Below are 16,687 nucleotides of genomic sequence, written 5' to 3'. Positions count from 1 at the left end.
CGAAACATGAACGTTTTGTGTACCATAGGAACTGATACCTGAAACGTAAACTAAATTTCAAATTAACAATTATGAAGGTTTCATGTAATATCACGTTTATAATCGGTCATGATACCTACCATAACTGTCAGAAACTATAATATCAAATAACGATATACGAGTAATGAAAATCATCGAAATTATCCAGTTATGCTAAATAACAGCTCGCATACTGAAAATTAGTACGAACGAAATGAACATCTTTAAAACGTATGAAGAAAATAATTTGCGTTACAAGCCAAATAATGAAGCAAAAAGTTTCTATCGCATGCACACTCTAAATCAATATCATTTATTTGAAGTATAACGACGATAACCGAGCAACTAGTAATTACCAAACCAAATAACCATCCGCGACACTCAATATATGAGAAGTTGAAGTGGTTTTGATTTTGAAACGAACGCGTGGAATGGAACAAATGGAAAGGAATAAAAAGGACTTCATTTATTAATAATTTATCGAAAAATGCAATGAAATTTTTACTATTTATTCTCCGTCTGAATCTGCAGCGGCGACACACAATGAAAATACAGAACGTTTAAAACATAAATGATATAAATGACAGAATTAATTGAAATGTCTTTTTGTTTCTATTGCAAATCTTCGCTTCTGGCATTTACATCGTTTACCATTTCAATTGCTCTATTCGCTATTATCAGTAAGTATAACGTCGAAAACCACCTAGCAAACCGCTGCAACTACCAAACGCCGCAAACAACAGCGTACGAAGCTAAAGGATAGGAACCGCGGGATGCATCGAAAAACCATAAGCGAGGCTCGTCACGTCGTAATCCAATTTCGCCGATGAACGAGAAGTGGTCTGTTTAAGGCGAAAGACGGATGCGTTAACGAAGACGTCTCGTGACAGGGAGGGAGAAGAAGAACGATACCTCTCTGGCTGTTGGGTTGCCGCAGGCCCGAAGCGAAGGCCAGGCATCGAAGGATTAACGTAGCCTAATTCGAGCAGCTTAGAAGTGGCGAAGACAGGAAAAGAAGGGTCGGAAGCCGGTAATTCCAGAGGCAGCTTCGCAACTACCCGACAGAACCCGTCCAGGGAATAAAAAGCGACCTGATTATCCTTTGTTTTATCCCCGGGGAATCCGAGCGGCATCCCAGCGCCGGATTCGCCGCAATGGAGCTAGGAAAAACTTTTTAAAGACCGCCACCGTTCCTCCACGACGGCTCTTTCGTTCCGTGACCTGTTTCACTGAGCAGGAACTTTCGGAATTTCGTTCCAACTCCTTAACCGAGACTCTCTCCAGCTCTTTTCCTCTCTTTTTCTCTTTTTCTATTCGTTTCCATTTCTTTTCCCTTCTTTTTCTTTTCTCGACGACGAACACCGCCTCGCCGGATCGGCGAAGCCACCTGAAGAAGATCGAAAAGAACTCCCATCCAGTCATCCCTTCTCGATCCACGTCGGGGATTTAGCATAAGGAGCAAGGCAAACAGGAGGGCGGCCGTGCACGTAGACGCGTCGGCGAATCCCATGGATCGCGCCGCGAGGATCACGGGATCGGAATAAGTTCACCGTGGTTCGGATAAAGAGGCACTTTTATCGCTGCAAAAACGGCCCATCCGCGACTGGCCGCCGCGCCACGACGTTACGCCCGCGATGAAATTGAAGAAAGATTCTATTATACCTGTATCTTTATGGTCGTTATCGTTTAATGGATCACCGAACGATATCCTCGAGCTGAGACACACTAGGGATTCTGCTCGCTCACGGGATACTATGGGAACTCACGGATGCTTTACGATGCGGAATACCGGGTACTTTTGATTGCGCAATTCCGCACCGTGACGAATGCCTCTGTTCCGAGAGATCTTAGAAAAGTTGTTCGCGCGTGATGGTAACAGGGATCGATCTTGTGACTTACACGAGTATTCTGACCTGTAATTAGAGAGATGTGAGATTGAAATTCAAGATCGGTGATATACCTAGAAATTGATAAGTTTTCGATTGGCTTAATTAGTTTACATTTATTAAAAAGTTACGCAACGCTAAAGTATTAAAAAAAGAACACAAAAGAATTGAATTAAAATACAGCGTAAAATATTTTGAAATTACTAATTGGTGTGCCGCAGGACTATACAAATATGGATAAAAATTATTTGTACAATATGATATAAACATGGAATAAGGTAACTATTTTGAAAATATAATAAGTCGCTAATCTTGTTGGTTGTATAGCACAATTTCTAAGATACTTTATGGTAAGAATATTCTGGATATTATAAATTCCATTCCTGCTTATAAAACCCTTATCATTGCGAGGTCTAACGTTTTGAATTCAGCCCTAAAAATATTATACCGTTTACTTACGGGATGACCTAATATAAAATTCTACTGATTAAGATAGACAACAGTTTTGTTATCCTTCCCACTTATCTAACTACGTCTGTCCTATAAGTACCTATATTTACAAATGTGATAAAGCATAGTATATTTTTAACCAAACACGATGCTTATCTCACAAATTTTACTATAGAATTGTCTTCTTCCAAGTAGAATTAGTATTTCCAATTTTATCAGCCAACTAGAGAAGAATTTTACATATTCAATCTCATAAGTATCTTTATTATACGAGATACAAAATTTATGTATAAATTTAAATGTATAAATTTTATTATATATTCCCAATTTATTTATCAAACATAATTGAATCTTTGAATAAGCAGAATTGAAATAGTAAATGGCTTAAATGTCAGAAATGGGAACTTTTAATTTTCATTATTCATTACTTGAACGCTACGCACTTTCAGGTTTTACTTCTTAACAGATTTAAGGAAAGAATAAATGGTTAAAATCGTATTGGATTAGTTAAATTTATTCGTTTGTACTCTATAGGTTTGTCTCTTTCAATCATAGTTTAATTGTCACTTGTATCGTTCGTTCATTATTAATTGACATTTACATTTCAACCTTTCGATTGTACTTATAATTTTATCAACCAACTACAGAGGTTTCTGCAATGTACGTATTATAGTTTTGCACATTAATATTTCAAAAAAGCTCTCTCGCTTTCTCTCTCTCTATTTGTTGGTTACTAAAGAGCGAATGATTTAAATATCGCGTTGCATATTTTACGAAAATATGAACCATTCATTGCAGCTTGAAGATATATAAACAATTTCTTCTTAACAATAACGTTTAATTGTACGATAGATTTCTTACACAAAATTGTCTTACTTTCACGTCATACTAATACTCGGACACTTGTTTGCATTCCGCGATCTAAAAATTCTTAGAAACTGTCCGAATTGTGAAATAAATTTATTCTACATAATTGTAAAACTGTTGTATAGTTAACGCCAGAAGAAATTAACATCAATATTTCCATAACACAGCAAACAATTTAACATGTCACGAAAAGGAAAGAACACTAGCTTTGATAAAGGATAACATGTAATTCATCATAGAGAAAAGGGTGAAAGTTATCGTGAAATCGCACGATTATTATTCGATGACACGACGAAAAAGGCAGCATCGAAATTCGGAAACAAAGTGACGAACCTCCTTTCTGTTAAAAATCTTTTGTTACACGTTATCGTTAGAAAGAAACGGTTCATATTATGTAAGCAACACGATATTTAAATCATCCCCTCTTATGCAAAGCAACAAACAGATACTGTTGCGTCCGAATATTAGCATGTGTAACACATTATGTTCATTTCAAAGTTCGTGTCCAATTCGTTCTTTCCACACGTCTATAGGTTTCCTGTCTTCAGTTTTGTTCGAGCACGAGGGTAACTTTCCCGCTCGGAATCGTAAAAAGGAAGGGACAGAGGATCCCCGCGGTATGTTTCCCTTAATCCACGACCCACTAAATATCTCCACTCATATTTCCCTTTTATTTTCCTCGCAAACTAATTTCACGACGCTTCATAGAGGCGGCGAGCAGGTAACCACCGCGAGCACCGCTTCCCATAGATACATCCAGGAACGAATCCGCAGAAATGAATTCCGCATGCGAGAGAGAAAGAAAGAGAGAGAGAGAGAGAGAGAGGATCCGGTTAAATCAGCCGCTTTATGCGCGGAAACCGTGGACTCGTTCGTCCGCTTTTATTTCAATTTCGCAGTACGTACGAGACTCGTTAAGGGCGCTAAAGAAAAGCTGGAGAAAAAAGCGTGGAAGAACGAGAAACAGAAAAATAGAAGCGTAAAACAACTATGTATATGTATGTAGGATGCTTACACTCCAACCTATAAATTACGAGACATTTAGTAGATTTGAGATGGGGACGAATTTATGTCATAAAAAGTCAGAATTATGAAACGAAAGTTTCCTACTGTGGTGAAACGTGGATCATAGAACTCCTGAGAAGTTAACTTTTTGGTACTATTCAATTTGTGTATTATTATATGGTTCTATTTGAATATACGAGAAAAAGGGGGATGATGAATATCTCTTTATTTCTTAGCTAACTACTTTATAACATAATAATGACCACTTTAGCAGACTTAGGAAACTTTTCTGCAAACATAGGTATTAGGACGATTTCATGTTTGTAAAATCTTAAGAAATCTTTTCTTTCAATTATAAATGAAGTTGTTTTTATTGACTTATCGACGTCAGATTTAAATTAACAAAATTATGTCACAAGACAAATTATTACAACTGCTCGGTAAAATCATATTTCTCGCTTCAAAAGAAATTTGAATGAGCCCTAGCCTTTGAGAAACAATTTATTCGAATATATTGACGCTAGAACTACCAGAATTTTTTATCACAAATGATCGATCGACAATTTTTCAAATATTTTATAAATTTATAATTCCAACTATCGTATGTATAAAACATTTTCTTCTACGTATTTTTCATTTTAATTTCGTTGGCACAAGCTCGCGCTTTGTTCGGTAATAATTCTAGCGTTAATAACGCAGTCAGCAGGAGATCCAATAATAAATAAAACTGAGAAATATTCCAAATTTCTGGCTGGTTATATATACATATAAGATAGAGGAGGAGTAAAGAACAAATTCCTCGCCACCTTGGGATTACCAGCAGGTTAATTACACGAGAAAACGCAGCCTCTGTTTACTACAGTGGCTATTTGTTTTGCAGGTGTTATCAGCCAGGTGATAAGCACCCTTGCACCGACTGTGAAGCCGAGCACGCTGACACGAGCGTTCTTCTCGCTCTTTTTCCACCGTTTCCCCGCATCCTTGTATTCCACGGCTTGGCGTCGACTCGGAGGGTGGCCTGTGCTGTGCGGTCCTCGAGCCGGAACACGGAAGCCTTCGTGGCGTGCACCGTTGAAAACGCGCCAGGGGATGATAGAAGATGAGCGCGACCGGTGAAGGAGGGGCGAGAGAAGAGTGAAGGCAGCCACCGAGAAAGCTATCCGGAACAACGAAGATGAGATGGGATGCCGCGCTCTACCTACTTTCTCTGCTGCTCTTCTCCTTGGCCAATCTTTGCTGGGCTCTCGTCGAAACTCGAGGTACGTGCGAATTTTCGGACTCGATGCTTCCGTCTCACACCCCCTGACGGCTCCGAGATTAATTCATCCGATCGAGACTATACTTCATCTTACTAGACGTTGCCCGATAAAAACCTTGGCGAACATCGTCGAAACCAATTTCCACGTGAATACTGTTTTTGTGCTCTTGATATATTGCACAGTTAGAGGATATCGTAGAAGATATTGAAATGAATTTTTGGGCACGGATTCCGGAACAAATTTTTCGTTATGTTCTACTGTCTTTTTTTTTTTAGGTATTTTTAAATAGAAAGAATACCCTTCTTTTTTGCTCCTCCATTTTCTCCTAGTTTTTTCAAGGGAAATATGGAAACCTGCGGACCGCCTAGAGGGATGAGTTTTTCATCTTTTGGTTAATGGGAAAAAGGTTTCTTTGAAACGCGGAGAATAATTATGCGAATTCGAAGAATTGGTAAAGATAGTTTAATGATTATTAAATTTCTCCGTTAGAATTATTCCACTTTTATTCGCCGAATCAATTGCGGAAGAAAGTAAATTCCGAAAAATAGACCTGTTGGCCGTTAAAATGATTTTATTTCAACAAGTATGAAGATTTATTTTAAAAAAGATAGGCAGACAGACAGAAAGAGAGAATTAATAATCTAGCTAAAATTAGAATAACGTAATATTCAAATATAGAATAAATTAAATTAAACAAGAAGCAAACTCGATAAACAAATATAAATAACATTTTATTCGTACCAAAAATTAAAGTAACGTATTTCTCTTTCATTCCATCTCTATTTATTTATATTGGAGAAAAAATCAAAAGCATACAATCGAATAACACGATCAATGTATAAAATCTTCTAACAAAAGCGAATGGAAAAAAGCTTCGTCTGTACAACGGAATAAAGTAGCAGTGTTAAATCAATGCAAACATGTTTCCGATCTCTACTATCTCTACAATTTCATCGCAAAAAGGAACGCTGCTATTTGCCTCGGTTTCCAGCGTTGATTCAATAACGAACGAGGAGGTAAGAGGAGGAAGTTTTTCCCCCGAGGATAAAAAATTCCCTAGCATTGTTTGAAATTCCGCGCGCGATACTCAGCGGTAGAGGTGTTACCCAAAATAAAGAGCGGCTGAATTAAGGATCATCCGGTTATCAGATACGTGCCGACGCATACGATTAATTATATAGAGCATTCGTGGGCCGCTCTGTCGGTTGCTTAGGAATTTTTCGCGAAGGGGTGAAACGCTATGAATATTCATACAGCATCGAGCTCGAAGTCGAACATAATCCAACGGTTCGACAACGTGACAATCATTTCTGATTTTCCCTTAATTCGACTCGCCACCACCGGTCACTGGTATTCAAATCGTGCGGGTGTAAAGCGGCGAACATTTAAATTCCACGTACTCACGACGATTCAAATTAAACAATTCGTCGGTCGCAATTATTCGAGCCGCACGCTCCACCGTAGCCCTGCTATTTTAATTAACCGGAGAAATAATAACGTCAATAATTGCGTGACTCGATTCTGCGTTCATTTTTTTCGTTTTTCTCTCTTTCCGCCCTATATTAAATTGTAGTTGCACGAATGAATAAACGAGCGAATGGACGCGAATAAAAGTTGTTAAATATTTCTATTGTTTGACTGGAAAAATGTTCGGACAATAGGAAATTGATTCTTCGAATTGTTTGAATCGTAGGAGATAAATTTTGTTACTGCAGATTATGCGTTGAAGAAGTTTGTAAAATTCGTAGTTCGGGCTGGCTTTTAATTAAAATAACGACTACAAACTTTTTAATATATTTATTTATTGTTTTATGTAACTTTTTAGGATTACTTAGGACGCATAGCGTAGTAGTAATAAATATTCGTGGATATTTTTGTCCTATTTTCCGATTTATTTAACAAAATCGTTACGATTACTAGATTTAAATACTTTCCTTTTTGAATTCAACTTTGCCTATGTTGATCTTAAAAAATCTGAAATATAGGAGTTCTTATTTAATCGTCAGGCGTGTATAACCCGTTTTTTGCATTTTCACTCTACTACACCATTCTCCACTCTACCACGAATGTTTCTACTCAACAAAAAGGGAAATTTCTATCTGCTTGGGACATAATATGATATTAACAAAACCATCTAAAGCCAGCACCGTAGCGAATGAAAGCAAAGTTGTTCGTTCAATCTTACATCCTAATAAATACAAAAATTCCACGAAACTAGCGACAACCAAACTCACTTATTCACTTTTATTTTTACTAGATAAATAATATGAAAAGTTACAAATTTGTACTTACTCTAGAACTATTGACAATTGAAGCATGAAGCTTGTACGAAAGAAATTCAAATGAAATTCGTATTGGAAAAAGAGAACAAATAAACATTTCTCTATATATTTTATGAAAAATCAATCTGAAATCCCCGGAAGTACTCTATTTCCAATCTATAAAATTATTATGAAGAATTGTAAACTGATTACTTTTACCTCCTCTGGTAACAAACGGGGAAAATCCCTTATCTATATACAAAGTTTACTAAAAATCACTTATATCACCAAAAATACAGTGTTGCAAATCTGTGAAATTACTACGAAAAATTATGACTTGTTTATCATACAATTAGTTGTTCCAGTAACAAAGGAAAGAATAACTTCGTACCCGTGTACATACAATATACCTACGTACTTCACCAAAAACCATTCAAATCCGATAAATCAGATATAAAACTACTATGAAAAATTATGAATCGATCAGTTTGAATACTTCGGTAGTTTCAACGTTAAACAAGCTTAATCGACCCTCGATGCGTAAAATTTGACAGAGGTGGAGAATGGAAAAGGAAGTACACGTGGCCCCGCGCCGCGCCGGAGGAACAACGCGTCCCACGTAACGTTATTCGAGCGACGTAATGGCTGTTTACCATACAAGGCAGACCGGGGGAACTTAACGATTCGACACCGGCAAAAAACTCGGCAATTATACGCAGCCGCCGACTAATTTGCAATTGACTCGCGTGCGAATCCACCAGTAATTATTAGTATCGGCCCCGCCATTATTGCTGGGCTAGAGGTCCTCACGTTCGAAAGGGCTCGCGCGATATTGTATATTGCCGTGGTCGTTGAATTATGGAAATTGGTCAGCTCGCTTGGCCGACAGCTCGCTAATTAATTATTAATGCAAGCGCTACTTATTAGTCGTTACGCGGCTCCGTGTCGATGGACCGCGAATGCCTCCGATTTTTACCCGTTCAAAGGCGCCCTTATAATTGGCTCGTGACTTATGGTAGCCGATCAGAGGATGTCTTCTGAAGAACTGACACGGTGTGCAGTCACGACTCGTTCGTTGTTCTAACTGATCGTAGCAGAATGTCTTTATTTTTAATTAATTATAAGATTTTTCCCAGTCGATTTACATTAACGAATTCTATTTTTTTTTTTTTTTTTTTTTTTTTAACATCTTGACGATGAAATAGGTTTCCTTAATTCTTTTCTTTCGTTGCTACTTCTTTATGAAATTTAAAGAATTTGAAGTATTTATAACATTATGACAAACTATTGCTGAATCCTTAATGGGTTAAGTAAATTGCAAAGGTAATCGAGTATTTATTTATTGTTAGAATTTAGTATTTCTTGAAACTTCTTTGCTTGTTTTGTTTTATTCGATACAGGGCAAAACTGTAACCTTATAAAAAGATGTTCATTTGATTGAAAATAATTAGGAAATTTGCTGACGAAAGTTAAGGGACAGAAATATTATTTTTTAGTTAGATGTTTATCATATTATTCATTTGTTACTAAATTATTTTATCGTACTGATCACATCATGAAACATGCATTTTCTTTTTTATAATTCACGTGTTTTCTTTTTAGAATTAATTTCAGTTGCACATTAATCTTTATTTATTCCTTGTGCATAAATGAGGTAGTATTATTATTTAAAATACGAAAGACAAATAAATATTGACTTACAGTTCTCAAATGTCGCGTTGAATATACATAGATGAAATGTTCATTAGCATAATAATGAACGATCAGAATCAACAATTAATAACACAATTAATAACGATTTTTTCAGTAATTCCATGCAAAACGTATAAATATATCGTACAAACATAAGTGAAAATTCCAAAAATATATAAAAATATCGCTTTGTTTTCCACAAACTTGTAAATCGTCAATTAAAAAAAATATATTTATAATTATTTATATGTAATATACAGTTTTGTATTAATTTATACGTTAAAGCCGTTATTATATTTTCTAAAACATACCTATATAAAATGCCTAAAGTATTATAGAAATAGGTTCGTAAAATTGTTCGAAAATTAGAGTGAAATAATCAGGAAGGAAATTACTTTGCATATTCCCTTCACTATTAATTAGTTCAGAGAAGCATACAGATTTATCTCAAATAATTATAGTTCGACTCCTAAATTTCAGAAGTTATTAATTTTTGTTCGGTCCCTCATTCATTTTCAGTGATTTAAGGGACGAACGAGAAGGGTTTCGAGATAAATGAAGACGACGGGAAACAGGTCACGCAATTTGACCGAATTCCGTATAAAATTTTGAATTATGAAGATTGCAGGCTTCGTTCCCTAAAGCGTGCAAATTAATTACTAATAACGCCTCACTTACTACTAATTATACGGCTTAGTAATGTCGTTTGTGCTGCCGACAACAATATTCGATGCCGTTCTTCGACTTTCCGCCGAGTAGATTTTCATTAATGATCCGTCAAAGGTGTAATCATTTCTCATTCACCTTTCTTTTTTAACCCTCCAACAGCCGCCATTAATTATCGCTCTACAATGTCGTTACGTTATTAAACAGGAGCGCGTTGTGGGAACGTTAGCTCGAAAACTAGATCTCAGAGAGATGGGAAATGATGGCAACTTACTTTTGTTCCAGTTATATTCAAATAATATTAGACCGTAATTTATACGAATTGTTTAATTAAAAATCAAGTTGCGCATGACTTACAAATTTTATTTGGAGCAGTTCTAACCAAAGCAATTTAAATTTCATTTTTATCATGTTTAAGTTAAGGACGAAAATAATAGTTAGTTGAATAGTAATAAATCTAAGGGGTGTAAAAGTTATATAAAGTTATATGAAGTGAACTACATAGAAAATTGATTAAATTAATCAGTGCTAAAAGATTGGAATTATTATTATTCTTATTGTAAGATATTCTATTATACATTATACATTATGCATTATACATTTAGCATGGGAAAGAAAATATATTGTGTTAAATATAAAAAAATTGATATCGAGGAAATATAAGTACAATGAATTATGTAGCTGGATCTTCATAAAGGTTATTAACTAGAATTTTTAAAACACTGAATTTTGAATGCTACTTTCTCAATATCAAATAAATGATAAATGAGGATCAATAAATTACTCTCTGATTCTACATGCCCTGTTTGCTAATAGAATTTAGTCATCTAAATTTTATGTCAATTTATTTTCATCAATTCTTTACATTTATTTATTATTAAACGTGATCTAAACTTCGTACCAATTTCTTGTCAATCCTGTTTAAAAAAAAACCTAGCAAAGTACACCAAAGTGTATAGCAAGCTTTGCACTGATATTAAGTAAAGTTTGGGGAGGAGAAAAACTTTTGTTTAAAACAAAACACCTGCACACGAACTAAGCATAGATCTCGAGAACTGCCAGTTATAAATGTACATTAAAACATCAAAGAATGCACAAGGTAACCAGACACTCGGGTAACATCCAAGTTAAACAAAACAGAATACCTCGAAAGGTAGATACCGTGAGTTAGACTAACATGTTAGTACGAAGTATGCGGTTCGAGATGCTTCTGTTATATTTGTCTCTTTTGTTTAGGCAGAAATAGATGCACTTTAACGTGCATACTTCGTGCTTCTATTTCTATTTAAAATTACAACCCCATAAAAAATAAGACACGCGTGTACTTAACTGCTAGGTGATTACTAAAATAGAATAGAAAATGCTTAAACGTTTAGGATGACAAAACTATATTTTACGTCCCTTCGATACATAGAATTAAAAATATCTTCAAAACTGCAACCCCAAAAACAGAAGTAAATTGTCGTACTTAAATACCACATGATTGTACCAGACAATTACTACAATAAAATAGAATATAAAATGGTCGTTTAAAATCATCGGCTTCTATTTTTTACTTCATATAATATATACATAGAATTGGAAATTTCTTGATTTTTATAGACATGTCATTGAGCCGTTTTGTGTCTTCCTGGAAATTTTGGATTTTAGCGTTCACCAGCTAGGGTATAAATAACTAACCTTTACTCAATTCTCGGCATAAGCCTTTGAAGCTTAGTGGGTTATACTCCGACCCACTTAATGTAATAACGATAATGCATAGCGGATCAATTTTGATCCCACCTTCCCCAAAGCACTGTGTCTTTAAAGCACATGGATCCAATACCTGCTATTATCTACCGGTGATTGATGGTGCGCACAATTCATGCACGTACGTCGCGTGCTACAGGTGGACAATTTAATCGTGATTCATACTTATAATTATGCATGAATTGAAATCTCTATTCAGTTTTGACGTATTCTACAACACCATTAACAGGATTTGAAATTTTATCTCTAATCTCTAGTCTATTTTGATCTATTGTATTAATATTATTTATCTTGAATAATCGTAAAATTGGAACGTTTTTCTATTCATTAACGTAAAGCGAATATTCCTTGTGTATATGTGTAAATTGCATGATGGAGAAGATTACTTTTTCATCAAATATTCTGAAATTTCGTAGCTTTCAAGTGAGATATTTTTAAATCGTATGAGAATTAACGTAAAATATTTTTCCTATTACGTATCGACTTCAGCTGTTACGTTTTAGATAAAAGTAATTTTTGTTGTACCGCAGGTAAAATTATAAATGTGGAATACGTAATATCGTAGTGCAAAGTATCATGAAAATCAGAGATTGTAATAATCTCTGTATTTCAAGTTGAAATTTCTGACTGTACTTTCTAAATTATACGAAACTCCGTCGTTTTCCTTTATCAAATTCATTTTCGGGAACAAGGGAAACAAACACAATAAGGAACGATTCATTTAAGTAGCGAAAATTCTTCGTAAATAGTTAGATTATGGTAATTGGTTGTTCCCTTCTCTGCTACGATCGAATTAATTATTACTCTCAATGTAACATAATGGTAACAGTATCATCCGACTATATTTTTGCATAATAGCAGTATTATCGTAAAAAATGCGGCATTTTATTAGGTGTTCTTTAATTATCAATTAATGTTCGATTGTCTAGAATCCTTGATAATAAGTCATATAATGCATTTCTGGAAAAATCTAATATATTTACAGAAATATTAATAGTTTATATTTCTCCTACATCTCTTTGAATAAATTTTATTTTTCGCTATGCTATTTTTGTCTACAACGTATCAATTATATTGATCACGCCATATATCGATTACTCATAACAAAATCTCTCTCAAATAACATTTTCTTTTAATATATTTCTTACACGATATTTCAAAATTTCTGCCAACGCATAATTTTCCACTTTCTTGTTTTCTAACGAACCACTTCCGATATTCTACGGAAAACATTTATTTTCGAGGAACGCAGCGTTGTATGCAATAGTATTTGCCAAGACCTAACAGTTTGCGCGGAAATTCATTAACTATATCAATAAACAGTTGTTGCTTAAGCACTTGCAAACTGCACCCTAATTTTCGATTATACGGTTAGCAAGCGTAAGGCTTTCATCGAAAGCAACGTGTTCTACCAGGAAACTGCTTGGTAATTGGCTATTAACGCGAGCATTTACCTTTGACTCGTATGCCCTTATTACGTATTCCTTTATGTCGTTAGTCAGTGTTTTAAACCTGTCGTGTTTTTCTCTATTGACACAGGTTTTTCGCTTGTTCCGGTACGCTAATTGCACGCTCAACTTTCCGAACCAATTTCCTCCAAACGATGATTAAAAAGGAGATTCTTACAAATGGAAAAAAATATCTCACTGCCGAGAGAAAGTTAAACAGATTAAAAATCTATGATATTTATAATTACGCCATACCATCTGCGCTACATTAACTTTTTATTTGAACTTTGATAAACTCGGGTAGCTCATCGTGTTATTATTAATTAAAAGTTCCGAGCACGTTCCTTGCGATTATTTTTCTCCGGTTTTGTTTCTGTAAATTATCGGATATATATCATAAATATTTGTCTCTTTATGTGCTATCTTAGTATATAAGTTATAATTTGTAGTTTTGCTTTCTTTATCCTCTGAATTTTTATTCACGAATTTCTCATTTTGATAAACTTCTAAATTTCATACAATAGTTTCAACATTTACGTTTATTTCATTCCACGTAAAAATAGAGAAAGAGAACAGTGTCTAACCAAAAATGTCAACCCTCTTCACGCGTGTCCTATGTGTTTCCTCCTCCGCGATACTTACAAAGTTCATATCAATTAAATTCGTTACGATTTGCCTTACAGTCTTCCTCAAATTATATTTCATGTTCAAAATATTCGTGTCAAGCAACGATAGATTTTAATCCGTTTGATGAATAACATTTCAACTTTTCATCTTTAACTTTGTTGCGTTATGTTGTTTATCTTGTATTGTTCTGATATTAAAAAATATTTGAAATTTCAGCAAAATGGAAACAAATTTTTCGTGTGCATGACTTCTCGTTTGTATCAAACATCTTTTTAAAACGTTACAGATCTTTTTTTTTTTTGCCAAAATTAATGCGATCGAAATATAGAAATTCCAAAATCACAGGACAGTTAAAGGAGATATAATAAAGTAGATACACAACGATTCATTTACAAAGGTAAAAATATTTATCGAAAGGCAAAATATTTAAAGAATTAGTGCAACAAAATCCAACATTTCATACATTACCATCTGAACAATATATTAAGTTTGGAATTGAGGTACAAATGCACAATCTCTTGCATTTAACGCTTAGCAACATATTCCAAAGAGGACAGTATCGATTCAGGACACTTGCATAGTGTCTCACGGGGGTTGCATTTAATTTTACACGATTGTATCCTTAGAGTTTCTGAAAATTAGTTGAACTCCGACTCCCAATAGCGTCGCAACACCATCAGATTTTGTTATTATATTCTACGTATGATTTATGCAAGCTAATTTCTCGCCAGTTTATCGCGTGGCCCGATCGTATTCAAAGGCCAGGCGACGCATATGGAAATATACGGCTGTTTCATGTCGTCCGGATTCAATTCGTGATATGTTGCCATATGCTTTGCTCGGTCTACGGTGAAAATTATGCAAGGAGCTTCCAGTCATTCCGTTAACGACGTTTTACTTTAATCTAATTTGTAAGAGATTCCACGTTTCTGCATGTCTGCTCGTACAGACCCACAGATTAACAGATTAATTCAATCTGTTTGTTGCGAGTTCCTTCGTGTACAGGCCACTTAATTTCTTCCTCGAACTCGATTGCGAGTTCGCTTTTTCCTCCCGCGGTCGTTCAGTTGACGTCATAAAGTACGAGCTGAAATTTCATCAACAATTTCTGGCTTCCTTTTGATATCTAATCTTGACGCGCGTAAAATAAGGAATTTTTATGAAAATACTAGAAGCTTGTTTATTAAAATTCCCAGAGGGGATTTTTTCTTTTAATTTAACAGATTAATCACGATCTTTGAATTTGATACGCGTAAAGTAAGGAATTTTTATGAAAATATCAAAATCTTATTCATAGATATTATCAGGGAATTATCTGATTCATTAAAAGAATTAAATACATATCAGATATTTTTTTGAAGTAATAAAATAATTTCTTTTCATCAAATACAATTCCGTTAGTATTAAAGAAACAAATTTATTCAAGTGAAATAGTATATAAACCTTCGTAAAATGCTATCTTAACTAAGATCTTCGTTCAAAATATGTACAAAATACATATTTTCATCCAGTACTTTCTACCAGTATTTTCTATCAATTACTTCAAATAAACAACCGAGTAATTTGAATTTATCGAATAATTCTTCTCAAACACAGTTTCCATCAAGAGCGTATTTCCGTTTATCTACCACTGTTATAAATATTCGAATCGTAGACAATTTGAACAAAATTAATGAAATACACTGTCATATTGATGAAATAAAATTTTCATCTGTTTTATGTCCATCTCGAAATTATACAACATTCTTTCCAGCAAAACAATTTACGAGTAAATAAATCGTTAATCCTTTTACACTCGATGTGCACCCAATACGCGTATACCCAATATTGTATTACATTTTATGTTACGTTATTAATTATTAATTAACTATACATAAATATATTTTTATTTTCAGCAAAACCGATCTCAAATTTTAACGCGTTATGTCTTCTTTACAGAATCACCCCAAAAATGTCTCTACTATTATTAATTAATATAAAACGATTCCAGGTTCATATCAAACTCTTTCACTTCAGATATTAGCCAGAAGTTAGACTCACGATATAGTGTTAGTAACATTATAAAAAGTGATTCGTATCTTGACTTATTATCGAATGAAAATTCTATAAAAACCTTGGTCATGAGGCCCATAAGTTCATGATTTAATTAGATATAGCTCTTCCATGATATAAATTACAGATTCATTCATAAAAATTATGTAATATAATGATCATTTTTTTTTTTTTTTTGAAGGATTAATATATATAAGACAAAAATTAAAGATGCTACAACGAAACAGGATAAAAAATTCGATGATTGAACTGAAAGGGTTAAAAAACTGTTCACACGTTCTCATGTTCAGTTCTAACTGAGCTAGCCTCGTTTCACGATAACACAGACCCAAGCACTTTCGTACAATCGAACTAGTATCATTAGCGAAGTTTTACAAATCGCAAGTTATAAATACTAAATTATTGATATTAATAAATGCGCTTGCATTGGCAAATTTACCGATCAACCAAACGATATCTTAAAAGTAGATAAATTTTATAAATTACAAGTCATTTCATTATCCGTCCCATTTGACGTAAGAATCGTAAAATTGTAAAATAGAAAGTTTAATTAATTAATGTTAAATAATTTACGATTAGCAACTTGTCGATTCGTTGATGTTACATTGTTACTTGTTAAATTACGGCGCAAAGGGTCCCTGTAGACACGCGCTAGCTGATCTTAAGGCGTATTGCTAGGCGGAAAATGAATCTTTAATAGGGAGTCC

General features: G+C 34.4%; 1 protein-coding gene across 1 annotated transcript in view; it reads left to right on the top strand.

Annotated features, from left to right (window-relative positions):
* The window catches only part of LOC122569097, a 70,387-nt gene that overhangs the window by 34,735 nt on the left and 18,965 nt on the right, over positions 1 to 16,687 (top strand). Inside the window, exon 2 of the mRNA XM_043729621.1 lies at positions 5,107 to 5,485. Within this exon, the coding sequence (XP_043585556.1) occupies positions 5,401 to 5,485 (85 nt within the window). The 5' untranslated portion in view covers positions 5,107 to 5,400. The remainder of the gene's footprint in view (positions 1 to 5,106; positions 5,486 to 16,687) is intronic.

The sequence above is a fragment of the Bombus pyrosoma genome, linkage group LG7 (genome assembly GCF_014825855.1).
Source record: "Bombus pyrosoma isolate SC7728 linkage group LG7, ASM1482585v1, whole genome shotgun sequence".
In the NCBI taxonomy this organism is placed as follows: domain Eukaryota; kingdom Metazoa; phylum Arthropoda; class Insecta; order Hymenoptera; family Apidae; genus Bombus; species Bombus pyrosoma.
The sequence above is the reverse complement of the archived record's forward strand: the minus strand, read 5'-3'. Positions and strand labels throughout refer to the sequence as shown.